The 27,680-nt window shown below is 41.1% G+C and overlaps 1 protein-coding gene across 1 annotated transcript in view; it reads left to right on the forward strand.

Moving 5' to 3' along the window:
• The window catches only part of PCSK2 (proprotein convertase subtilisin/kexin type 2), a 92,757-nt gene that overhangs the window by 25,525 nt on the left and 39,552 nt on the right, over positions 1-27,680 (forward strand). Inside the window, exons 4-6 of the mRNA XM_009634674.2 lie at positions 13,805-13,918; positions 15,574-15,682; positions 17,648-17,685. Of these exons, the coding sequence (XP_009632969.1) occupies positions 13,805-13,918; positions 15,574-15,682; positions 17,648-17,685 (261 nt within the window). The remainder of the gene's footprint in view (positions 1-13,804; positions 13,919-15,573; positions 15,683-17,647; positions 17,686-27,680) is intronic.

Raw genomic sequence — 27,680 nt, forward strand, 5'->3', positions numbered from 1 at the left:
GAAAGACATGATGAATTATTTCCTTGAGATTTATGTGCATTTTTTGTCAAGTCCTAAGTTAAATTGAGAGGGGACGTATGAAGGGGGAATGGGAGAGAACTTTTCTCAGTTCTGCCTTTATTTCTTGTTGTGAAGGTTGACAATAGGAGAGGGATTTTTTTCTATTTAGCCATAAAGACCTCAGATAAGTTTTTACTGGACAACAGAGTAGCTTTCCAGGCCTCTGTTTTCATAACAGAACTCAAGGAAAAACAAATAAAATAACCATCTGCTTTCTTCATCCCTGACCAAACCATGACCTCAGTTACACTCTTGTATAAGGTATGAGGAGCTTGTGCTTTCTTCCTCTCTAAATGTTGCCTGCTTTGTCAGTTGTGATAAAGGGAAGAGAAATTCCCCCGGACAGTTTTCATCACCTGTAGGCACCTGTGGAGGTAGAAGGTACCTGGCTTCCATGGGAGGGAGGAGAAGCATGTGAAGGAACAACATCTCCCTCGGGTGGAGATCATGCTGGGATTTTGGCAGTATTTCTGTGGAATTGGACACCAGCACTTCTGCTGACCTCCACAAGGTCCAAGATGGAAATGCTGGAGAGGAGCCACCACTTATGATGAGGTGGACCAGCAGTGCACCTACACTAGGACTCCTGCACTACACATGGTCTCCAGACCATGTCCATGTACCGTTGCTGCTTGCATAGTCCAAGCATACTAATTCACCAGGCTCTGCACGCTGCTCTGGCCTCATAGGATGCTCCTCCTCTGGGCACCCCTACTTACTCATTCCCACTCAGCATCTCCATGTCTTTTCCTCACCAGTGGGTTGCATATTCTGATTTGGTTACTCCTGTGGAAACAGACATTCTCCCCTGAAGCAAAGAATAATAATTTGCCTTTGCAAGTTCAGCCCAGCAAGTTTGAACTTGAGTTCAACCGGAGGGAGGCTTTTAACAGTTTTTCTCATCACAGGGATGGTGTTAAACACAAGAGAGAGATGTTTCTCCAATTTGCAGTGGTGAAAATCTGAATTTCACTGCAATGAATGGAGTGAGTCTGTATTTATCCTTGGGCAAGAGGAGGTGGAACCTGGGATTTATAATTCTGGAGAATTGAGTCTCAGCCAGGAAGCTGATACCAAATGTGCGCTGTTGTTCCACTGTGGTGGTTTTACCTGATGCTTTTCTTGGTCGTGTTCCTGAGTTTAGGTATTCCTGCCTCCTCTGTCCTCACTATTTGTTCCTCTGACGCTGTTACCACTTTTCTTATTGCAGGGATACCTGGTGTTAGGATAGGGACTATGATTGCATTTTAAAAAGTTGTTTCTAAGCTAGAGCATTTCTCTGATCTTGTTTGCATGTGGCAAGGTGAAACAAGAGGGAATAACTTGAACTGGGTTGGCCCTGCCTGAAACGGAAGCGAGGAACGATGAGGGGCCCTACCCAGTAGAGAGGATGGTAATTTTCAGTCCTTTTGAGGGACCTTGGGATTTTTTTCTGGTTTTTGTTCAGGTTTCCCCATTTTGCAGAGTACTGTTGTTACCCTCAGTCTCATAAAATGACATTCTGAGCCAAGACTTTGGCAGTTTCATCCCTTACATAATTGTGCTGTATCTTTGGCAGCACTTCATTGTTTGTCATTTTCTTCTCGTGTTGGTCATTCATAGCTACAGCTCACCTCGATCTTAAAGGAAAGGCCCAGAACAACGGACATCATCTCTGACGTCACTGCATTGTCAACAAGTTGCCAAGTCCATGATTCTGTCATTTAGCACTGGATGTTTTACACTTCTTCAGGCTGCAGTGGCCCAAGACACACGGGACTTTATATCCCAATCTAGGCACCTATTCAAACTGCCATAAAGTCAGTCCTTCTGCTGTAGTAGTTTATTTCCCCAAATCTACCATGAAGTACTGGTAGTCTCAAGCCACTTATTCAGTACTTGCTATAACACAGGTTAATGCTGGCATTTCGGAACTATGAAGAGCCCCTAAATGTGCGTGGAGCAGGCACTGTTAGCATTAACCAGATACTCATCACTTCTCATACCAGAGAAATGTAATTTCATCAAGGAAGCTTTTCTGTTAAATTTTTATTCTGTGGAAACCATAACATGAATTGGGTCTCAAAGTCTGGACACAAAGAGTGATTTCCATAGAATTTGCATGCATCATTTTTGATTGCCTCCTGTGTGAAGCCTGAGCAAATGATTTTCTTCCATGATTTGCTAAACACTTGTCTCAATTGAAGTAAACCAGGAAGAGCAAGAAGTATATAATGAGGATAGCAGTTTACAGGAGTGCATGGAAAAATCTTCAGTGATAAGCAAAAGCATATTTAGGGTTTAGTCTTTCTCAGTCCCTTGGGGTACAGCCTCCTTTCAATGAGTGTGAATAAAGAGGTTCCTATTAATATTGATGCAAATTTATGTATGTGCACTGGGAGGAAAATATACTCCAAAGTCTAATTATTTTGTGCTAATAACTGAACTGAAAAGATACTCCCTCATTCCTGGCCAAAAAAGCAGCAGTAGTTCAAATAATTTGCGGCAGGATGATAATTTTATCACTTTATTTAAACCAGCCTGTGCTTTGACCCAGTGGGGACAAGGGAAAATTCTGGCACCAAAATCCCTGCTAGTGCACATACAACTCCAATTAATAATGAGTTTTGTAGTCTTTGGGAGCCAGTTTCATTGCTCTAGGCAGTGGATAAATAGAGGGGCCTGTGACAAATCTGAAGCAATTGGATGTCCTGGTTCCTTGAAATCAAGGCAGATACCCCTTTGTTTCTAAGATTTTTGAAAATAATTTTAATTGTGCAGATGGGCTTTGGAGAGAGGCTTGGCTAACAGCCAGCAGGACAGGCTGCTGGAGAACATGGGCAGGGGTGGAAAAAGCCTCTCTGCTAAGGGGGTTGTTGAGAAAACCCGTAAAGAATATTTGGACCATGCTTCTGTGCCTCGTACTGCTCTGTCTCTATGACAAGCTAAGGAGAGTTTCAGCTGGGATAAACTCTGGGTGCCTTGTCTCCGTTTCACAGGTTTTTTTCCCTGTTAATTCTCTCTGTGCCCTGTTACATGGGGCTGCCTCTGTGCCCCGGTGTGGTGTCTCCTCCTGCTCTGGTGACCCTACCTCTGTGTTAGGTCTCCTGCCTACAGCCTCATGCTAGATGCGATCCCTTTGCCAAATTGCTCATGTCCTGGTGACTTCCTTGTCAAGAAAAGACCTGTAAGACTTTGCCTGGGGGAACATGGGTTCGATACGCTCCTCAGGCTGGGCGCCAGGCAGTTCAGGAGTTCAGGGGCAGAAGGGTGGTTTTCTGCCACTTTGTGGCAGCCAGATTCTGGGATGAGGTGGGAGAAGTGCCCTGGTGTTGATCTCTCTGCCTTGGCCACGTTCTCTCCCATGGTGCCGGGCACCAGGGAGCTCTGCAACCACGCTCTCTGCAGGCTCTGTGGCAGGAATTGAAGAACATTTGAAGATTAAAAGAAAGGATTCTGATGTACAGCATGTCATGATGAGGATCAAGGTCAGTCCTTTGGAAGTACCAAATTAAAAACTGATTTGGGTAAAGGACAGAATTACAGGACATGGACTCTTTCTTTCCTTTTTGTAAACAATCCCTTATTTCCCAGCTTTTCCTACCTTTCCTCTCGATACAGAAATTGTTCTTTAGAAACTGTTCTGTTTTGAAGCTTCCTCTGTGGCAGATGGCCTTGTCCCTGGCAGCTATATGCTGTACAGCAGTGATACATAAACCTCTGCTGATTTTATTAACATGCTTTGTGATGGGGATCCATAAACCTCTGAATCTAGGAGCTGAAGAAGTGCAATTGCAACCTTTACAGCGTACAGCCCGATCGATACAAATCATCAGCTGCTCCTACTGGGCTGGAAAAGGCATTCATGGGAGCAAGCCCCCTTGTCTTTTCTGTCCAGTGTATTTATGGTAATAGAAGAAAGAAGTAGCTGTGCTATAAACAACCACTCTGCTGTTGGGTGCATGAGCAGATACATGAATGTGAGCAGCAGCGTAATTGCGGTTTTCCCTCTGTTGTAAGATTGGCTTCTGTTTTGTGTCTGGCTTCTAGTTATGAAATTTCCTGAGAGAAGACATTGTACAGCCATGTAATTCCCACCAGGCAGCACTTTAGGAAGATCAGTGGTTTGCAATTCTATATCTTATCTCCACTGAGATAGCAACAGAGCTCTGAAGGTGTTAAAAAGGGACAAGAAAGGCTCAGTAATATATCACTACCACTCATGCGAACCTTGAAGTTTAAGTATTGCAAGTTTGAAATATTAGAATAAGCTTAGACTTTTTGGCAGTTGTTGCTCTATCACTCCAGGCAGGCAGCTTTGTAAAAGTAGGCTTTGTTTTTTATTAAAGCTAAATGGGCCTTCTGCAGATGTCATTACCACCTGGCTGGGGAGATGTTGACAGCAGTGGGCAGTAATCAGTGCCAGCGACCTGCCTGCATGGTGCAGTGGGGACCTGAGTCAGAACAGAGACTGTAGGCGATGCCGCAAGAGGAGTAAGTGGCCATTTGTGATGGCCTCCTCTCTCTGCACAGAGGTGCTCCCCTCCACGTTAACCGAAAGAGATAGCTCTTCAGGAGATGTCCTCCCCAAATTCAGACTGCGTCGTTTGCTCACAGAGCAGAAGAAATAGGGAAAGGAAAAACTGCTTTTTGGCAATGACGATGCAGGATAGGTTACAAAAGGGCACTCATGCAGCATTGCAGCCAGGAAAAAGAAATCAAAAGGTGCTTGTGCCCTTTCTGAACCCAGGTTTGGTAAAGCCTGGATTGCACGTGATGGAGCCAACCTTTCCTTTGCTGTCACCCCATGAGTCCAGGTTTTGAGGACCCACAGCTAGTTTTAAGTAACTGTTTTAATTCAGACTTTCTTAAATGAATTTAAATCAAAATGATTTTCAGCTTGGTTCACGCACTGTACGTAGGACAACGGCACTGACATTACTCTGCCTTCCTTCCCTCCTAGTGCCATGATACCATTTTTATTCTGAAAAGCTGAGATTTTGGCAAAACTTTTGTATGAAAATTTTTCACGGCCATTGGATCCAGTGGGGCCCATCTGCTTGGAAGGGCAAAAAACAGCAGAGGAAGCTGAAGTAAACTTTTTACTCTTAAGCCCCACTGCATGGGAGAGGAACCTCAAAACAGCTCCTACTGCTGTTACCATGACTGAATGCTGTCATTGGGCTTGGGGGGCAGCTATATAAAAATGCTTGGTTTTTTGACCTGGAAGCTGTTTAGAAAAGAGGTACACATGGAAAGCAAAATAAATCATGTAAAGGATGGGGCAAGAGGCAGTTCTTCAATGAGCGTGACTTTATGGCATATTTACTGTTAATGTGGGAAGGGGATAATCTGTGCCAGTAATTCCATGAGAGAAAATGTGAGATGTATTTTTCCAAGCAGACGTTTCAAGGCAAATGATGAGCTATTAGATGAAATTTGAGTGGGAAGGAGGCTGTGGAGAATGAAGTGGAAGTATGACGAGTTACAGCACAGGTCAGAAGCCAGCTTTTAAAATGCAGAATCGCTTTGGAGACTAGGGGTTTTATTTTCAGTGCATGCTGCAGAGTTACTTTAAGGTCTCATCCTCTGCTGACTCAGTTTCCCTAAGTGATGATGCATACCTACGCAGCTGTAGTGCAAGGTTCTTCCAGTCTGCATACATGCCGTACGCTTAAGCGTAATGTCTGTAAAGCAAATTGGTGCATTCAGAAAGAAAACGCGTGAATTTAGAGGTAGAGCTGCTACAAATGATGCTTTATGACTCAAAATGTGTTTGGACATTAGCAGGAATATTCACACATTTACAAGAAGTCTCTGCTGCGTCAGGGTGGGTCAAGGGTACGCTTCGACAAAGAATCATTTCACCTGTCAGTTGAGTCTTCCCACACAAACTAAACTGAACAGATTTTTCTCACAATCCCCACTTATCTGGAGGCTTGCTTCATGAAATATATTAACTTAAAATCAACAGAGTTAGAGGAATCTTTAGCCTCTGAGCACTCCTCTTCTCTTGGGATGTGTCAGATATTCATGGCTTGCGTGGAAGCAGCAACCGTACTAATGGAATCCTTAAAAAGGAGGTTATATAAATGGGGACTCTGTAGTAACTCTCTCCTTGTAGCACCAGTGAGCTATTGTGGAGCAGGAGGAAAGTCCTTTGCTGGAAGACGGCCCGGGAGTATAAGAAATGATCCAAAGTTATAAATGAACAAATGACAACAAAGAGGGAATTACTAAATTAGAAGATTCAGCATCATACGAGCACCTCACTTCTTTGTACGGCACAGATACATCCAAAAGCTAGTCTCGATGCCAGAAGGTTTGCAATCTTAAAGATGAACTGGGCCTGATTCCCATTTAAACTAAAACCCTTTTATACCACAGAGAGGCTGCAAGCATAACTGAGACCTACTTTGGGTATTTACTCAAAGGCTGTTGGTGGCCTTTGTAATAAATGAAAATCACTCCATAAACACATTTTTACTGTTGAGGAAGAAGAAAAGGTGGCTTTTTTTCCCCCCAGGCATGGTGTTTGAAGAAAGGTGTATCTGCAGTACTTGGCCAAGGGATGTGGGAGAAGGAAAGCTGTGTCTTGTAGCAACTAATTTTACAGCTAAGAAGGGAGGATCTGCAGTCGATAGCACCCTACGTGCATGGGGCCCAATTTTCTTTTCTGTCACCAGGCATGCTGTTATTTACACCTCTACTGAGAGGCGGTTGTTCTGATGGATCTGGAGAGGCTGATCATTTCTGTGGCCCAGTGTAACTGATGAGGCAGCGAAGGGCAAAAGTTACCCACAAGCTGCTGAGAAAGTGTCCCTGTGGTTTGCGGTCTCTCCAGATCCACTGGAGAGACTAATGCTTGCAGTTACAGCCCATCTCTGGGGAATTTCCTTCTTACAGAGATCTTTGATTTTGTAACAGAAGCAACTGTCCTGCTGCCTTGCAATAAGTCATTGTTTGAAATACAAATTATTGTCTTTTCTGTCATTATATACAGTAAAGTGTAATGTCAGCTTTTTGGTGTAGAATAAGAAGCAGTTTTTCATTCCTTTGGAAACTTTTTAAGATTTCAGAAATGCTCCTGCTCTCTTTTTGGCTTGTCTAAGGAGTGAAAAAATTGAAAATAAGAACAGTGTTCCTAGAATAGTCAGCACCTGTGATAATATATAGATCCCGATATGGCCCTGACGCCAAACTGAGGAGAGAGCAGAGGTGTGAAGCAGTTTGCTTGTTCTTGAGGCAGTGCACTGCGTATCAAGTTATCCAGGGCTTCTTCTCTGTCTCAGTCTTTCCTCTTAGTAAATGCTATCCTAGAGCAGAAAAAGAGGGCATGATCCTATGAGAATTTATGTTTTGCCAAACTGGCTTTTTCCATTGCAGACCATCCATACTCAACGTTCATTTTACATTGCAGCCTAAACAACGCACTTGCATTTCAAAGCAGGAGCTAGAGGAGCGCTATTGATTGCTTAGCTGAGCAGGTTGAATATGATCTGCAGCCTCCTCTTCCACATTGATTCCTTGTCTCTTTACTCACTGCTTCCTGAATGTCACTGAACTGTGAGAGGCCTGCTAAATGGACAAAAATATTGATTTCTTTTCCCCTTCTTTTAGTTTTGAAAGCTCCTTATTTACCAAGCACTGAACTAATATCAGGAAAATGAAAGGTCACAAAATAAGGCAAGAGCAAGTCAGTTCTTGCATTTATTATTTTTTTTTTTTTTTTTAAATACGAACTGGGTTGAAACATGAGTTCTTTAAATTGCGTTTCCATCAAGAAAGGTTAATTGCCTGAGTGGAACCTTTGAGTTCAGGCTGTCACCTTCATATTTTACTATTGTCTGATTGATGTTGAACTTCTGAGGTAGTTTCCTAAATGGCTGTACCTCTGGTGTTAAGATTTTCAGTGATTTTTGCAGAGAAGTTAGTGAGCAGCCCCAACTGTGCCGGGTTTTGCTGCGCCAGGCAGTCAGTAACAGTCGGAGTTTAATGGTGGTAGTATTTTGTCCCTGGTTTATTCTGCTGGGAGCATGGTATTTTGCAATATCATATCCAGAGAGAGGGGAAAGATGTTTGAAGAGCACAAGCTGGAGTCAAGGAAAACTGAGAAGGCATGCCAAGAGGGGTGTCTGAGGACAGCATAAGCATCCAAAGGCTTTAGTATCTGCTGATGGTCTACATAAGCTTAGTAGTGTTTGTGGAGGCAAATGGGGCTGGTTAGAGAAAGGGGAAAACTAGGGCTGGTCCAGAACAAGCAGGTACTTGATGTCCAACGCCACTGCTTCAACTACTAACAAAACAAAACAGAAACAGCAGGGTAGAAGAAGGAAGGCTGAAAACTATGAAAAATTGACATATTTTACAGCGGACATGACTTTCCTCAGAAATCAAAGCAATTCTCATGCTGTCTCTGCTTGTCATTTTGAAAATAGCCATTTAAAAGCATATAAAACGAGTGATACGAGTATTTTAATGGAAAGAGATGTGATTTTACTTTTATGAAGTCTTTCAAATTGAAAACCATTTTCTTCATGTGTCCTTTGCTTAGAAATGGCAGGGAAGGTTATGTTGATAAACTTTATGTTTCAAAGCCCTTGTGCTTCAACATTTGCTGTAGCGGCTCTTAACTGCACCTACCAAGGAGTGGCAAGAGAGCTTGGGGAAGGAGACCCTGTACAGAAAACTCCTCGGGGATTAATGGATACAGGTAGAAGAGGCACTTGGAGGCCCTGTTAGGATTAATCTGCCAGAGACACCTGGAGTTGACAACAGGGACTCATTGCTATGTATGGAGAGATCCATGAGAACCTTTGAAAGTTATTAGTTTGCTTGCGAGGAGCAGTTGTCACTTCATTAATAAATATCGGATGGTCAGTGAGACTCACAAACCCCCTGGCATCCCTGCTCATTCTTTCTGGGCCTTGAAACAGGCTCAGAAAGTTTGAAATCAAGCAGATGGATCCAGCTATGTCAAGACAAAAGGCATCAATTTTCTGGATTGCCGTGGCTGGATGGAGACTGGCTGCCCTACCACCCCAGGTTATCAGTTCAATAGCAGAAATGAGCTGATCTCATTGCCATTTAAAGGTGATTCAGGTTTGTTTGGTTCATCTGACTTTAGTTACAGTTCAAGTAGGTCTGTGCTTTCTTTTCGCTAGTGAGGGCAGTCAGTGTTATTCCTTTTATTTTGTAGTGGAAAGCCACACAAAACTTGGTTATTTTGGGGCTTTAACAGAAATGTTGAAGAATGTGAGATGGGTGCTCCTCTCTGACATCTTCAGAGCTTCTTACCAGCAAGCAGCTGTCGTACAATACACATGAAGAGTGTGTACACTGTGAATGGGATTGGTGCACCTCCAGCCTCCTAATAGACATATGTCTTTTATGTTACATGGATGGAATGGATAGGAAAATTAAATGTCTGTTTACTTAGACAGAAGTCAGAGGTAAAAAAGACTCACTTATTAACTCTGTGCAGGGTTTGGGAGCAGAGGCATTGTCATTTGTGGATAGGACCCCGAAAAGTTGCTGTAGGTGCTTGATGTCCAATTCTCGTTACTTTTTAGAGAGAGTTGTGTGTGCATATAACTCTGGCTCGCTTGAACTTTTCTGCCTCCATCATTTGTTGCCATCATGTTTGTTTGGATGTCAGAAATTGATGATAGCAACAGTTGGGACAGCTTTCCACTAGCTGAAGGTGGTTTATTTGATGATACGTTTGTGCATCTGGACACTGTTTGTGGGAGACTGATCTTCAGTGCAATTCATAGGGCCTAAGTCCACCCATCAGCCTGACTTCTGAAGAAGTAGAGGCTATCGGTTTCCAACGTCTTACTTCACCTTCAGGAGCAAACCTGTGTTGACCCTGAGGCTTTAGAGAAAAAAGAACCACTGCTTCCTTTGGTTGATCATCTCACTGCTGTGGTTTTTGTTTTTTTTTTTTTTTAGAAAGCCATGCAAGCCGTGCCTACTAGATGTCATCAGCGGGACTGCCTTTTTCCTCTGGAATTTGGCCCAAATTCTCCCGTTCTGAAGTTCTTGATTTTTGAGATTTGGGGGTTGTGTGTACTGTTCCACTTCTGTGCACCCGCTGGTATAATTTAGTAAATCTGTCATTTATGCTCAATATAACAGAGTCATTTAACTGCAGGAGCTCACCAGTACAATTAACCCTGTTCCGTCAAAACGAGGAGCTGATTATCTTGGCATTCACAGGAGCATAGAGCACAGTTAGAGTGCTGCAGTTTCTGGCCCTCCCAGAGCAGTATTGCAGTCAATTGATTATTTTGTTAATTTGTTCTGCATCAGTATCCTGCTGGTTTATTATCATCCAAGTGACTTTATGTGCCATTCATAAGTACAAGTATATTAAAAATCAATACTTGAACCTTTCTTCCTTCTGAGGATCTTATCATCCATGGGCTACCTTCTTTGATACATGACCTTCATTGTGATTACAGCACATCTCGTAACTTTTACATGATTTAGTAACATCCTAATAAAGTAGATGCTCGGATTTTGCTCACTACTTAATCCTGTATCCTAACAAAGAAGGAATAAATTAATTAAGAATGAAATAAGCAAAAGGCTGTTATTACTGATAAATAAGCCTAATTTTGAGACAGTAAAGTTCATGCTATTTTAGTAAGAAAATCTCATTCCTTCACTAGGTTCTAATAAGTATCATGCTCCACAGGCTCAAATCATTTAGAGATGCTATTATCAGAAGCCTGAGTCTTATGAACACTGTTTTTCCTGCTTTGGTTAGAGAAACAAGTATTTAAAAGATGGCATGAGGTTGCATTGTGAGTTGGATTGAGGGATGGATTCCAGGTCTGAATTTGGCACAAGTACATGGGATTATGGCTGTTACAAGATCATAATGTTTTCCAGTGATCTTCTACCATTGCACACGCGAAGCTGTTCTCTCTTGTGTGTGTTTTTGAAACGTATTACTTGTGACTTACTTGTGATACTTAATGCATTTATGTTATTGATGTCGCAGGGAGGCCTGCTCTTCTTTAAGAAGAAAACCATAGGATAGAAGCAGAATCAGATGCGCTCCCTCTCCTGATCTAGACTGGATATGAAGTTCTTACTTAGTGCGGGGCTATACGAGGCAACTGAACGAGGCAATTTGTAGCTTATGTAAGCGAGAACCTACCAAGGCCTTACCCAAACCTTCCAACTGATTTCATGACAGAAGTGCCTAATCTTTTTGGGATGCGATTGTATGAGTGACCATCATTACTGAACACGAGAAAAAAAGCGCTGTTTCTGTAGAGAAAAAGAGGCCACGGAATTTCTGAGATTGTTACCTCTGTGGATGGTGACGTCCTGTATGCCTTCTCGTCACGTGAAATATTCAGAAAACAGCCTACAGAGTGGGTTTAGTGCAGAGAAGGTTATGCCTCCTTGGGGGGGTATACTTCCTTGTCTCAGGAAATTATACTAAAATGTAATATAATATAATATGAAAAATAAATAATATTTTATTGTGAATATGAAACAAATCAGACAAATGAGATGATCCTGAAGAGGGAAACCAGCCTTGTGGCTACTTGTGAAAATTGCTCCCACACTTCCTCTGGATTGTCTTAAAGAAAAGCCAGGGCTCCAGAGCATTGCTTTTTAATTAGAAGTAGTCCTTTTGTACTAAATCCTAATTCAGCGCCTTAATGCAGCAGATCCTGCAGAGCCAGCAAGCTTGCGTGGGAGCACGAACACATGAAATCTTTTTCTCTGGCATCCCTCTAAGTGAGGGTTGGCTTCTGTTCATAATTATTTTCTGTGGTGACAGCTCGGGGTTTGCAGTCGCAAGCAGAGAGGCAGGGGTGGTAACGGGGGAAGGCGTAATGACAGGTGATTGCTCTGTTGTCTCCATGGCATCACTGAACCTTATCTTAGAGGTATCAAACAGTGTGCTTACACCTTCCCTTACTCTGTTCGGATACCTGGTGCCACTAAGTACGCCTAGCATGGGTCCTACCTTATCACCATCCTCTTTCCAGCTTGTTTGGTATTAGGTTTTTTCTTTATTTTCAGTCTGCTCCACTTTTAATGAACCTGCACAAGTAATGGAAGTGCACGCATAAATGAAAGCACCTACCAATTCAATATTTTATCATGTGGTACCTTTAGTTAAGGAGTTAGAATTCATACAAGTAGATTTTTAGAAACATTTGATACTGCCTTTTCTGGGCACACTGCCTCATCCTGCTCGCTATAAATTGGTACTAGGTTTTCAGGGTTATAATGAAGCAATATAGCTGTGAGGAAAATAGCTTTTAGCCCCCATCAGTTAGATCCCAGTTTCACCTCAGCCTTAGGCACCTCACTGAGCACTGCCTTTTGAGGCTCCTGCTTTAATTAACAGAGACAGAAGGACACCTCCAAGAATGACTCAACTGACCTAAGAGCTGATGTAGCCCTTGGATGAGTTTCTCCTCTGTTGATTTTGACTGACACTTCACTGCAACACTGCGGTGTAACTCCTGCGTATGTTGTCTTAATCAGAAATGCCAAAGCCACACATGTAGAAGAGGTTCTCTGAGTTACTAGATTTGTTTAATAACCATGCATTTTTTTCAAGAAAATGCCTAAGTAAATGTTAGGGGGTTTGCTGCCTTCTTGCTGGACCTCAGGGTGTACTTAGTTCATGGTTTTTAGCATTCCTCTTTGATCAAGAGGGCTAGATTTATTTATTTATTTATTTATTAAGTTTTGCATTAAATGCTGGGGCTCATGCTATCTGGGTTCCAGGTGTTAGGCTAAAGAGTACAAAAAGCGTATGCCAAACTCGACAGTACTTCTGCAAGGTCTAGGAATATGTTAGCACATATTATAACAGCAATGGCAACCATTCCATGATCTCCTTTAGGAGTGCTCTTTTACACAGGTACAAATAAGTTGATTACTGTCTGACATTTGTAGTTCCTACCTCCAAAGGTATTTGTGTGTTTAACTTTTCTTGTTTTCTATAGTGCTTAGTTAAATGTTTTTTGTGGATTTGCTGTGCATAAAGAAAAGTATCTCTAAAAAAACTATGGCTATGTTTTCATAACCAGTGTTTTTATATCTTACACTTTAGCCAGTCTGGTCAGTTTAGTGGCTTTTTTGCCATTTAGGTTTTCTTGCCAGTGTATTTATTTACCACTTATTTATTGCAAAGATGATCCCAGAAGGTAGATCTCTCTACAAAACATGTTTTTGAGAACCTCAGGAGTATGGTGAAAACACACAACCCCAGATATTTTCTCCCCAGCAAATCTCTTTCGGAGGAAAGGCTGTCTAATGCTCTGAAAATGCTCTGGAGGATGATCTGAAAAAGTAAAAGCAAGGTTGAATGCCTGTAGCTTGGAACAGTGACATATTGGGAATTTGTTAAATAATTTTAGCTTCTAATAACAACAGTGTTTTTATAGTGGTGGCTATGAAGAAGTATGGCAAGGAGATCCCTGACACTAATGAACCCTCCTTCTTACGCAAGTTCTCACGTATCTAAACATGTTCAAGCTGTAGCTTTCCTCCACACTTCCGGGTGTCTGTCCCCCACATAGCCACCATAGTAGTCCTTCAGCTCTCTACATCTTTGCAAATTTTGACTGAAATCAACCACAGGTTTAGAATTTGCAAGTGAATGACACGGACACAGATAATGTGATTTCACAATCATTATCTGTCATGAAAATAAGGTTAAAAAATCTTTGTATCTGTGTTAAGAATGTTGACCTAAAGATGTAAAAATTAACACTTCCAGGTAAAGAAAGCTGTACAACAGGAAGGCTTCAGCAGAAGGAAACGAGGATATAGAGACATCAATGACATTGACATCAACATGAATGATCCTTTATTTACGAAGCAGTGGTACCTGGTGAGTTCTGAAAGAACACAGTAATTGTCACTAAATAACTGGCATTCAAGCCATTCTGTGCTGTTGCAATGTTTTGCAAGAGTTCTTTCCAAATATGTCACAAGAACTTGGGAATGGATCCAAAGTTCTGTCCTGTTGTTTTTAACTGTACCTCTTTTGTGCTGGGAAGACCCAGCACATTTCAAGAGCTAAATTTCATTTCTGTCAACGGAAAGATCCTTAGAAGGCTTGAAAGAGAACTGTATTGGTGTCCTGTGGGCATTACTGGTGTGCTGATGTGACCTCTAAAACTGCATATGAATCATGTCTTTGAGCTGTTGCCAGGTAAAATATCGTTATAGAATTATAACAAAAAGTTCTAGTACGCTGGCTAGAAAAGGTTAAGGTTTTTCTTTTCTTATGGAAATTTGAATATTAATTGATCTTCTTCCATCAAAAGCAGAACAGCTGAAAACTGGTGAATTTTGGCTTAAGCCTATGTCAAAAGAAATTAATATTTTGTTATATTGTTTCATTTTTAATGTGTCATATTTTATAGGGAGAAATCTTTAGTCATAAAAGAAAAATGGAATTTTTACATAAAAGTAGTCAAAATGGTATTTTTCTATTTTAAAAAGTTGATAAAAGTAATTTTGATCAGTTTTAACGTTGCAACCTATGGTAAAATACTTAGTAAATGCAGTACTGCCTTGTTAACCTAAGAAGGGTCTTTTTGCTAAAGAATAATGTTTCTTATTCCCTTTCCTTTTAATCCATCTCTTATGTATTATGAACCTGTCCAATATAGCTGTTTTTTTTTTCCTAAGACAAGTTTTCAGATGAACGAGGGCACATTAGCATGAATGGAACTTCATCCTTGATGAGATGATAAACTAAAGTATGGATTAATTCACTTCTTTCTGGTACTTCAATTAAAATGTTGCAGTGATAAAAATAACAAAATTTTAATGAAGCTATAATTTTTTTAGATTATAAGGTACACTAAAACGTGTTTTGAAATTAGATGGGTTTGACACAAAATTGAAAAAAAATCTAGGACAGCAAAAGCGATGTTGGAACTTGCAAAATTCTGTGAAATGGGGTTGGTGAATATGAGCAATGCCTGAACATACAGGGGATTGCCTGTACTGCAGAACAACAGAACCACACATGCGCAAGGTTGGAAAAGACCCTTGAAGTTTCTAGTGAACTTTCCTGCTTAATGAAGGGCTAACTTGGTTATCAAAGAAGTTGTTTTTGGTACTAAACCCAATGGTCATGAATTTCAGTAGATCCCTTCTTTCAAAAAAAAGTCTGCTCATAAAAAAAGTCCTCTGTAAAATCCATTGGTCTAACTTTTGTCTGGATTGACCCACTGCCCTGACATGCTTAAGTAGAAAAGTCCTTTTTTGGGTCCAAAAGATTCAGCATTTAGCCAAATCTTGTAAACCACAAAGAAGTGAATTTACCCAGGGTTGGGGTTCTTTTTGGTGGTGTTGTTTTACCACTGCATTATGGCAGTCGATACGATTATGTACAGATGTGTACTCCAAAGCAAATGGGATATATTTTCCATACCAAAGATCCATGCAAATATATAAAGCAAAATTCAGTGGCTGTGGAAATGTGTCTCTCAAGTAAAAAAATCTTTTCTTCCTTTTTCACTGATGTATTAGATTAACACTGGTCAAGCAGACGGGACTCCTGGACTTGACCTTAATGTCGCTGAAGCATGGGAGCTGGGATACACGGGGAAGGGAGTTACTATAGGAATTATGGATGATGGTAAGTGAAGGCTGCATGCTAACTTAGTATTTTTAAGTAGCTTTTTCCATGTAATCAAGGTTAAAAAAAAACTTTAAAAAGTAATAATGGATTGTTTATAGTGGTGAGTCTACCAACCTCCGTAAGGACTTTGGGGTCTTCAGGGAAAATATGTTATAAAGACTTCACTAGGGATACTGAAGCATGGATATCCAAGTGCTGAAAATAGTTTGCAGTTATCTCTCAGATATCTTCTAGGGCACGCTGTAATGGCCATTAAGCCAAAGGAAAGACTCCCCTTGACTTCTGTAGGCACTGACTGGGGGACGTAATTGCTGTGCAAAAAGTAGTTAAGAAAACGCTTTCTGGGTTACATTATTCTCAAAGTCATACTTGGCAGCTGAAATAATTAAACGCTTTCATGCTGAATGTCAATAGAGGCCTGCATATTAAATATATTACTAATTTGAGGCTAAATTCAGGGAAGATGAAGATAAAAGGTACAATTGAAGTCACAGATGTTCTACTCTTGTATTCCTTGCTGAAGTACAGGAATTCTGTACAGTCTCTCAAGACATTTCTTTGGGCTAAATTTTGAGTGTTTTCTTTTTATGGTGACTGAATAATATTAAAAATGAATTAAAATGTCTGGATCCACATATGTTTTCTGAGGTCAACTAAGATCTGTCCTCACTTACTTCTGTTCCTCATCTGCTTACTCCTAAGACAAGGTTTTTGGGGAAGTAAGAAAGTAGACTCAGACATCTGTATATTGAGAAGAGATGAATCTCAGGTGAGGCATGAGAAGTCACAATTTCACTGATCCCCAGAGGCAGGACTTAGCTTTCAGAATAGCTAGCATGACTGCCATGGGGCTGATGACAAACTGTTTGAGCTTCAGGTCAAATAAAGCTGTTGTCCCATCAGATGCAGCTTTTAGAGAATAATTTGCCTTATATTCACTTCCAGTAACCTGGCAGAGAGCACCTGAATAACACGATGCCTATTGTGACTTTTTTTGTCCATCTACCATTTGGGATCAGTAAAGCTCTCCACAGATCCAAGGGTCTCTTCAATCTAGTGCTAAGGACCCTATGTAATGGGAGGTAATTGTTTCATCAGAATAACTGTGATAATACAACATTCTCCTTGCAGGTAAAATGGAGCATCTAATAGTGTGGTAGCTGGAGACATGGGGCAGGGTAATGATCAAAATGTAACATGAGAACGATGGCCATTTCTTTATGTGTTTTAACTGGGTATGCAATAGGTCAGCTTGTCCCATTTGAGTGTAGATCTGCTGCTTCTGTTATACCATCCACTGGGATTTGTATATTTGCCATATGTAGAAAGATACCATGCATTACAATGAGTATATTCTGCACCACTGCCCTGTTACAATGTTTAGCACAGTACAAAGGTGCGGAGCCTATGGTCAGATATTTGCTAAAATGGTCTAATCCAACATTAAAAGTTCTCTTTCATACGCATAATCCAAAATGTTTGCCTTAATGATCTCCCCAAGTCTAGTTTAGGTAATTTTCTGTCTACTTCGTTTACAATTTTCACTGGATAAAAATACTCCTTTTTATACCCCGTACTGATCCAGTGCTTACTGATCTTGTTAGTTTTGGTATGCTTTGAGATGATAGAACTTGTATAAAGATAAATTGTGATTTCAACTAACCTTAATAAGTAAATATTATCCTACAAAACAGGTCAATAAATTTTGTCACTGAGCTCAGATTTTTGGTTGGCACCTGGATTTTGGTATAAATGATTGAAAACTCCCAGTGGGGACTCCATCAGAAATGGTATACCAGTTTAAAAGTCCACTTCAAAAACTGGAACCTCACTTCAATCGGTTGCATTATTTGCCATGATCATTTTGCTGTGGTTGCAAAGGAATCGTGTTCTGTCATCATTAGAAAATCTTTTTTGAAACTCTTAACCTTTGGTTTCTGTTCTGTCATTATCTTATTGCAGGAATTGATTATCTGCATCCTGATCTTGCATCAAATTACGTAAGTACATGCTGACCTTTTCTGTAAAATGTGGATTTTCTTATAGTCCCTCTGCTACAAAATTTTAAATAATGAGTGGAACAACAGTACAGCTGAACTGCTGATCTTACAGACGATACATTTCATGCTGAAAGAAGCAGACTAAAAATGGGACTGCCTGTGCAAGGAACGGAAAGGTGACAAGGCTCTTTGTGGAGGAATGACGGTGCTGTCTCACATTAAATAAGCTGTAGCTTGCAATATTGGATTTAGGACAGAAATGAGTAACCTGGGAATTGGCTCTAAATCCTGCTATTAAGATGCAGAAGGCACCTGTCACTTGAAGGGCCACGGGGCTGTGGCAAGGCATGTATTAGCCTTTGAAACCTCCAGGAACAGCTTAATTCCTTTATAACAGGTGATTTGATCCAGTGCTTCAAAGCATGTACAGGGCAGATTGTGTATTCTCAGCACATGCTGTGTCAATTGATTGTTCCTCAAACCTACGTCAGGCTTCAGACCTTCGGACTAGCGGATTTTAATCTATCTTAATTCTTCCAGGCTCTCACCACTCCTGCTGTTGATGCTAGCACTCGGATCTCCAGGTGCCTACAGGGGCTCCAAGCACGCATGGGCTGTAGGTTGCCTTTGTGGTACACTGCTTTTGTGCCGTGCTTGTGGCAGTCCATCCGGCGATGGGTGTCAAGAAGCTGCAGCTCCTTGCGGGGGAGGGGGGTTGCAGTGGCCTTGCTTTAGGTCTTGTTATTCTCCTGCAGTCAGTGGCTTCCTGAGGGAAGCCCAGGCTTCTTCAGCTGGGCAATGTGGTTTAGTTTGCAATTGCAATTAAATGAAAAGAAGAACAAAGACAACTGGAAATTTTGGTAAAAACATGAGCCATTCAGATAGAAGAGCTCCAATGAGAAACATACTTGTATTTTGGGAAATGATAACACACAGGATGAAAACCTATTTGTGGTTGCAAGTAGCAAAGCACATTTGGTAGAGAATAAATGGATATAGAAGGTGTTTACTCTGGACAAGGAATTTGGGAAATAGCTGACCACAGAGGTAAAGTGCAGGGTAGGCAGTTTCACTCCTTAGTAACTGGCTTAATAACTTACTAGCAGCTAATTAAACCCTGTGCCTTGACTGCAAAATTCTCTCCCAGGAAGAATAACTCAGTAGGATGTTCCCATAAATTGATATAAATAAAGAAGTTTGTAAAAGGTAGCCTTTTTCTTCGCAGGAATGTGCGTGTTCTAGCATATGGTCTGGGCAAACCACTCATTCTTTACTCGCTTTCCAGCAGCAGGTGTGGAAAAAGTACGTGGGAACATTCTGGTTCTAAAAATCACGTTTCAAATAAACAAGCAAAAAGTCTGTGCACTGTATCTGATACAATGTCAAATTGGAATGGTTCCGTTGTTAACGGTGAACCTAGGATCACGCCCAGAAACCAAAAATAGATTTCTCAGTAATGCAGTGTTTTCTCTTTTAATTCTAAAAATATATTCTGTATGGTGGATAAATATTTGTCAGGCTTAGCAGAAATGTATTGGTTTTAGAGTGGCAATAGTGAGTACTCTGGAAGTTAATGAAAAATGACACAGAGAATGACAATGCACAGACAGGATGCTGGAAATCAGAAAACAGTGGAGCTGGAGAGAAATCTGAGAGTTCAGAAAAGAAATACTGGGATGAAAAGTGGAGAAGAGCAGCTGTCTGGATATGGGGACAACAAACCTTTAATAGCAGCCCTGAAAGACTTGTGAGGAGGCTGACCTTGAGATGAGAATCTGAACAGGTTGTGTAGGAATGACTCTGTCCAAGCAAGGAGCAGTCCAATAGTGGAGCCATGATCAGGCTGTGGAGGGACAAAAGAAGATTGTCTGGCCAATGCAATATGCAGAATGAGGCATGGCTTGTCCAGGGCAGATCAACAGCCAGACACGGGGGAGGAAAGGCTGAGGAATGAGCGGCTGGTAAGACAGTCATTAAAGGAGCAGCAGAAACCCCATCTGAAAGATGGCAGGCTTAAAGGAGATACTACCCCAAATATAGAAATACAAAAATACAATCTATCACGTGAAATCAGTGGTTCTAGGCTGTCACATCACTGGGGGTGGCGGGGGCAGGGGGGAAAGCTTGAGTTTGTATAGTCATCTTTTTTGCCTAAGGTTCACTTTTAATTCCATGCTGAATATACCAGAGGATGCAGCAAGGAAATGTGCTGATAAATGAGCACATTATATGCAACATAACCAGGAATAGGTGCTGGCACCTCCCCGTGCAGGGCTGGCTGCAGTTGCTGTGGCTGAGAGGTGGCTGGCTGAAGGGCAAGGGTGACTGCTGCTCCCACTGCTAAAATCTGCCATCTCCTCCCTCGCCCAAGTACAGCGCAGCGGTTGCAGGGCTTGGTTCAGCTGCACTTTGCCTCTCCCCCTCTCGCCGCAAGGCTATGCAGGTGTCCTAGAGTCCTAGGAGATCCTGCTCTGACAGCGTCTACTGTGTCTTGGAGACCATGGGGACCTTTTTTCCCAGTAGGTAGTAATTTGGGCATGAATTAAAGACAAGGACTTAAATTCAGCTGAAGGAACGATCAGTTTAGACCTAAAAATACAATGAAAGAGATCTCTGGGGAATGAGTTGTTAACTCACTTCGGGCTGACATTGCAATTGCAGTCACCCTTGTACGATTCCTGTACCACATGTTTGGTATTTCGTGACATTTGCACTTGGGGGCAGCTTTCCTTTAAGTTTCATTGTTTATTTTTAGGAAATTAAAAGCTTACAGCTTGTGTTTCTCAAGTGTGTAAATGCCTGCATACCCTGGCAACATCTGTACATCTTGCTTGGAAAATTGGGAACAATTAGAAAGTCTCTCAAAGGTGGTGTTTTTGGCACTGGACCATTTTCAAGTATAAAAACTTGGCTTTGATTACTCAGTTTAATTTGGCTTTTATGTTTTTGACTTGCTGGTTTTCTTGCTTGAATAGTTTAATGGGGGTTAGCACTTAGACAAAATGGGGGGTCAGGGAAGAGAAAGAGCTTTCTAAAGGAAAAAACATTTTGTATTTTCTTCTAAAAATTGCTGAACTATGACCTATCATATGGCATGCACTCTATCCATATATTTCTTTGCAGTTTCTGAGCTTTACTGCTTGAACCATCCATTTCTCTTTTTAATACACTTCCTATACATGGAAAGGAGTGTGCCTGCTCTCCCAGCCCCCCCCCCCTCCCAGCTTGCTGTAGTACAGCTACTTGCTTTTCTGGGATCAGGGGGTTATGGGAAAGCTGGAATTTTCCATTCTGCACTGTGAATGCAGAGAGACTCATTGTCAAACGATCGATATTTTCTTCCAGACCTTGGAAACCCTGCAGAGGTTCAGCCTTCAGGAAATTATTTTTGCCCACAAAGAGAACCCTTCATTATGAACTGATAATTAAAAAGCTGAAGCCTAACATGCTCCATGGTTTTCTTTCAGCTCAGACTGTACATACAAAGCCAGTAATTTTCAGGACTGACTTCTCCAAGACACAGCATCTGAGCAAGAAGGAGAAGTGAAGTAACCAGGGCTGCATATTAGATGAACCATGCTGCTTTGACCCTGATGATCTGCCCCACAGAAATCCCAGCTGATGTAATTGCCCAAGTCAAATAGAGTTCACCTATAACTGGTGGTGAGAAAAACATTGCCCTTCCAAGACAGAAATTTGTTGGAAACCCTCTGAAGACCTTGAAAAGCTCCCAGTGTCTCAGCACTGTCATTAATATCAGCCCAGGGGATCCATCTGCCAAACCATAGCAGAGTCGGGTTCATCCTTGCCTGGCGTCAGCAAATTATTTCAGTCAGCTTTACAAGATCTGATTCCTTCGGCATGATTTTCAGAAGAGCCTGAGACAGTTGCACTGCCATTTCCTACTGCATTTCAAAGGGTTATTGTGCACATGCCCTAGACACTTAATGTCAATAAAGCTTTACTGCTAATACATCAAAGGTATTTTATGGGCAAACTCTGCATGCTGGCCATTGATACTAGAACCTATTTTTAATTGCAATGTTGAAACAATGCTTGCGTTATTACAAAATAGGGGACAGAATAAACTGTTTCAGGTGTTTCAACACTAACTGGGTTTTAGATTGTTTGGTTTCATTTGGTTTTTTGGTGTTGCTTTGGGGTTGGGGTTTTGCTAGTAGGTTTTCTAAAATAAACACTAGCATAACAATTAAAAGTTATCAACCAAAAACTGGGATAAATTCACAAACATCCTTCTACTAACACTGAAAATCTAGTAGGAAGACTGTTTGATGGATGTCATTAAAGTAGATTGTGGCAGAAACTTCATCAAGAAATTGTTGAGGCCAATGAAACCTCTTTTTTTGCTAGGATAGAAGGATGGATCAAGTGTTTAAATGCCAGGTGGGTTGACGCCTTAGCAACTGAAACTGATGGCTGGCTGTTGGGCTGTTTACGCTGCTCAGGTGGCTTCTGGCAGCTAGGAGGCTGGTTTTAGCATTTAGAAGATGATCATTCAAGACATGCAAGACAATGAAGTTTCACTGGAATAAATTAGAAGTTACTGGTAAGAGAATGAAGTGGTTAACCTGTTCCAGGCTTGGCTATTTTTTTCTGTCATTCTGTGCAGGAGCTTCCGGGCTCATCTCTCTGTTCTGTGCAGTCTGGGTTTTTAATCTGCTGAAAAAGAGATGATGCCTCCTGATAAGGTCAGCCAGGCAAATGAGGTTCTCTGTGTACTTGGAAGGCTGTGCTGGGTTTACCACGTACCAAAAATGTTTCTCATCTTGGAAGACATAATGGGGTCCCACAATCAGTTCCCTCCTCCTCCCCTGCTCCTGACAGTAACTGGGTTTGCAGGTACTTGTTAGAATGGAGCTCACATGCCGCAGCCTAAATAAGATGACTGTAGAGTTCCTCTTCTCTGCCTTATAGTGACTTAATGCGAGCACTGCTAACGGGAGAGAGAAGCCATGGTACTGTGTAAAGGAGATGTCCGTGTCTTCTTACTTCATGAAAGATAATGTTATGTAATCATAGATGTTATCAAGGCTTTCTAGCTTTCAACTCAATTAAAAAGATGGAACAGCAAAAAGAATTTGGAGACTCTTTCTCCTCTGGATCATTTTGTATTGGCCAGAGGGCACAGAAAGAGGCTTATTCTGCAAAGGAGGTTGTAACTTGTGAAGGAGATGTGATTGCCTTAAGGAGAGATGATTTGTGTCACATACAGAGCTGTGTTTGCAACTGAAAACTGGATTTCTCACGCTGAAGGATGTTATGCTAACTGCTTTGCTAAGGCCCATTATGGGAGATCTGGACCCTGGATGCTTGGTAAGTTCTGGGCTTGGTGCTTAGCACCTTCTATACAGCTGGAGTTAGCATTGCTCCGCTGATGTTGGCCTCTTCAGGGGGATGCACTGATCTATACTGGCTATCAAATACCCTCAAAGTACAATTCCTTTGGAATATGAAAGATACTAACATATTGTAGTTGTATTTGCCTGAGATTATTTTCAGAGTAATGAGTGCTGCAAAAAGTTTCCAGCTTTATTCTGTATTAGAACACCCTGAAAGGGATAATCTTCAAGTTAAATGCACGCCTGGTGTGTGAGCAATGTCAGATGGTGCCAAAGACTCCGTCTTTGCAAGCTAAAGACCGCACGTTGTCCACAGCGTTTATTTTTCTCTATAACCAATGTACTTAATTAATCAGCTGCACACTGAGAAAGTGCAAGGTGGCTAATCGCTTTAATCATTAAGCAGTGGTATTAATTTTCACTTAAGGCATCATCCATGGAAAGTAAATTAAGATTGTTGAAATGAGAAATACACAGGGGTAGAAGAGAGCAGATAAGGACATTTCTGCATCAGTTCTGGCTGGTGCTTTTGAAATTGGCTTGTGCCTCTCTCCAGGGCTTCTCCAAATAAGTTTTTGGAAATGTTTTCTTCTTTTATTTGGACAAGAAAAGTAGAGGAAAGATGTTAGTCCTCACTGTTTTCTATAGAGGGACCTGGCATTGCTTTGGTTTTTTATTACCTCCTTTTCAGCAGACCAGTTAGCTTTTGGAACTGGCCAGAAACCTTCCATTAGAACAGTATTTTTGCTAGAAAAGATGAGTGTTTTGTAAAATCAAAGTGTCCATGGGAATATAAAAGTGAAATATTTGTATTTTTGGTCAGTTCAATCTAATTTTAAATTTTTGACTTCTAGAACACGCTGAATTAAAATGGCAGCAACAAAATCCCACTCTGGTGCATGGTCCACTTGGGAGAACAGGGTCAGATACATGGTCCCCTGGAGGCAGTGCGCACTATGTAATTTTAAAAGCAGTTTCAACCAAATTAAATAAAGAGCTTCTGTTTCCCCAAAGTGAAAATGCCACGTTTTGGGTTGAAAAAGGCAAAACCTTTTTCAAAGATTTTTTTCCATTTGGAAGCTGGTTTTTTTTATTTTGTATTTTTCAAAGAATAGTTATTTAAACTGCTCATTCTATTTAAGACAGTAACCAGTGTTGAACGAGTATCCTGAATATCCATCAGCATTGAAGTGGAAGTTAATTAAAATTCATGCTGTAGTTACATTTTGGCTAGGAGGGAAGGCTGAATTAGACAGTGAGTGTGGGGAACACTAGTCCCTCCCAAAGCTTCATCAACATTTGGCAAGTGTTAGGGAGAGACTTTCAGGCCCAGTGATGATTTTGGCAAAGAGAATCTCAAACCCCCTGTTAACTAGTGGGCGTGCAACTAGTTTTAAAAAGAGAGTTTCGGCCAAGCCCTTTGGATAAGCCAAACTTGCAGAAGAGGAGAACAGGGAGGCACGAGGTGTCTGCTTTCTTCTGCAAAGCCTATATGCAGTAATAAAGATGCAGATGACCTCCAGTACTTTAAACATCTCTCCTTCACTGTGCCTGTAAATTAATTTGGTTAATTTGAAATTAATTCAATTTTTTCTGTCCTGGCACTTCATCTTGGCATGGTTGTTTGCTTTGCGTTGTTTGATTTTAGTTGTATGCATTTATGTACTCCATATTAATATTTTAGTTCTCAGTGGCTATGTAGGTTGTTAAGATATTTTTAAATGCCTGCCCTATTTCAGATTGCTTTGATTTAAATATAATGTTCTTCATTTCTGTTGCATTCCCAACAGAAGCAATAAGCATAATGAACATCTTTTACAGGGGAACAGAACAGCAGTGCTCAATGTCTAATAAAATGTGGGCCTCGCAAGTCAATGGTAGTTTTTCCATTAAGTTCAGAGCAATCAGAAATTTGGCAGATCATATAAATAACAGGTTTGTAATGTTTGTTCTACAGTATATACCTTTTTTTTTTTTTTTTTTTTAATCATCACAGTAAGAGGCATAGGCTTCCTAGCTTCAACTGAGCAAATAATGATACCAAGAGCTGTGCAAATGTGACTGTCCGGGATAACATGTTTTACTGTAGAATGGGAGCTTGTATTTGATGAAACTTCGGCCACTTCCAGCACTGTGTAGCTGTTGCTTGGTGAAGGTTAAATGGATGTGGTCATGCATACCCCAGTCACATGTTCCCTGTGCTGTCCTTACTTATAAGCTTTGATGTAGATTGGGGACCGTTGGAAATGTTCTCCAGGCAGGTTGTGGTCGGCATTTTATTAAAGGAGGTGAATCTTTCTTTGAATATGTACAAAGGAGAGCACAAAGGCTGTGCTGTGCTCAAGGACTTCAGAATTTCAATGCTAGTACATGGTTTTTTTACAGTTACTTCTTGTGAGAAACTAAATCACTTTAATTCAGTGGTACTTAACTCAGGTGGAGAATTAGTCAACAGCGATACCGTGTCTGACTGATGTAGTTGTGAAGCTTTCTTTCAGTCAGCTAATGATGTCTAGGACATTTCTTCAATCTGTGCATCCAGAAAATTACTGTGAAAACATTAGCTATGATCAAATATACTAATCTTTAAGAGAAGAACCTGGAATGATCATGTAAAAGCATAAACACTTGCAAAATGTAGTATGTGTGGATTTACGTGAGAATGTCTGTTCTGAAGATTCCACCTTCTTTGCCTGAAATTTTGGATTTAGCTGTCCATTAGTTATTCCAATTCCACATGGAATAAACAATGCAAACTTTTTAATTAATGGAAAAGCATGTAAATTGGTCCATTAAAATCCCTGAGAACCCAGCATGTCTTGACAGATATTAGTCACATTATTAATACTCCCCTGGGGTGCTCTCAAGCTATGCTAATGAGGTCAGCACGCAACTGGAATAAAACAGAGTAGATCTTCAAGACCTTGTAACTCTAGGGCATGTAAGTCAACCTTTGTTTGCTTTTTGTGACAATAGAAATGTGGATAGAAGTTTGCAGAGTCACTTCTCTGAAATGTTCACCGGCTTTTGATTCACCTACAATGTCACTTCTATACGTCCATTCATCGTCTTCCATATTCATGCAATTTAGGTGAAACAGCAGTTGAGCAGTTAACAGTTTCTTCTCTTGTCAGCTGAGAAACCTTTTGGAAGAAGGAAAATACCCAACCACTTTTCTGTCTCATCTGTTCTTACTTTCAGTTCCCCTGTATAACCAGAATAGCTCTCCCTGTCCTCCCCCCTCCGTAACCACCATGGACCAGCTCTGTCTGTTGTAGCTGACTCCCCAAACTATCTAAGCCATTTTGATTTCCTTCTTCTGCAAAGCTGCAGTTTGCCTGTTCTGTAACAACATGATTGGTGTAACCCATTACCCTGCCAACTTTGCTTTATGAGTGCCATTATAACCACACGCCCAGTATTCCTGCACTCTGCTGTGAGCATTGCTGATAATTGATCGTTTTTTAATGGTTCTGACTGCGATGCCTCTTGCAGTCACAGAAAGGGATGTCGGTGCCAACGCCTGATAACCACACACAGCAGCGGGGAAGGGTTTGCTTTCCCAGTGCAAGTGGATGCTCTTCGCCCAGACCGTGTCATGCTAAAGAATTGGGTTCAAATGCTGAGTTTGTATGGCAAGCTCTGAGCTGTAGATTTTCTTCCGCTGATGAACAAAATTGTGCTTTATCCACCACATGATGCCTAAGAAAGAGAGCTTTATGCTGGGTGTGATCTGAATCCTGCCTACTGTGTTTGGTGGGAGAGCCCGTGGCAGATTTTGGTAGGCTTTGAGAAGAGCAAGAGGGCTTCACTCCCCGTCTCTTCCATCTCATCCCTCCAAGAGGCTGTAAGTTCTGGCTGCCATCAAAACACTGGAAACACAACCTTTACCGCAGCTCAGCACCCAACGCATCTCTGATGTACCGACAAACTTGTCAGTTATTTCTTACAGGAACATAACTAAGAATAATGGAGCTAAACCTAATTTCTCTGCTGCCAGCTTTATACCTCTATTACTCTCTCAACTTCAGTACGTCACACTAATACATAATCAAAGTATATGAAGGGGGAAAAAATCCATGTATTGGAAAGGGAATGTGGGCCAGGTTTTTAATAAAATGGAATACTAAAGCTAGATGAAGTACATCTTCACAGTATTTTTCAGTAAGTCATTGCATTCTTTGTATTTGCTATTACGATAAAATAATTCAATGGCTCATATATCTCTAACCACTCAGATGCCAGGTTTCTTTCTTCTCTGCGCCCCCCCCCAAATAAAGACATTGAGGAGTTCATTCCATGGTCCAAACCTTTAAATTTGCTGTTTGCCCTGAAAATCTTTAGCAGTAAGTAGTTGCTTAATTTATTTTTATTTTATTAATTTAATTGTCTTAGCAATGTGCCTCCCTATGGACATTCAGTACCCCTTCAGTATGTTGCAGATATAGCTTAAAGATTCTTGCGCACCCCCTCTGAAAATTAAGGAATGTTTGGCTGAGCAGAAAGAGGTTTCCTTTTTTTGTAGGTTAACTTGCTTTTGCCTTCAGAGCTCTGGCTCTGAGTAATTAACAGCTGGTGATGGGCTTCAGGTTTCCTCCACGTCACCCTGAAAATTGTGGAGCAGGCTAAGAATGC

The sequence above is a fragment of the Egretta garzetta genome, unplaced genomic scaffold, assembly GCF_000687185.1.
Source record: "Egretta garzetta isolate BGI_Z169 unplaced genomic scaffold, ASM68718v1 scaffold252, whole genome shotgun sequence".
Classification (NCBI taxonomy): Eukaryota; Metazoa; Chordata; class Aves; order Pelecaniformes; family Ardeidae; genus Egretta; species Egretta garzetta.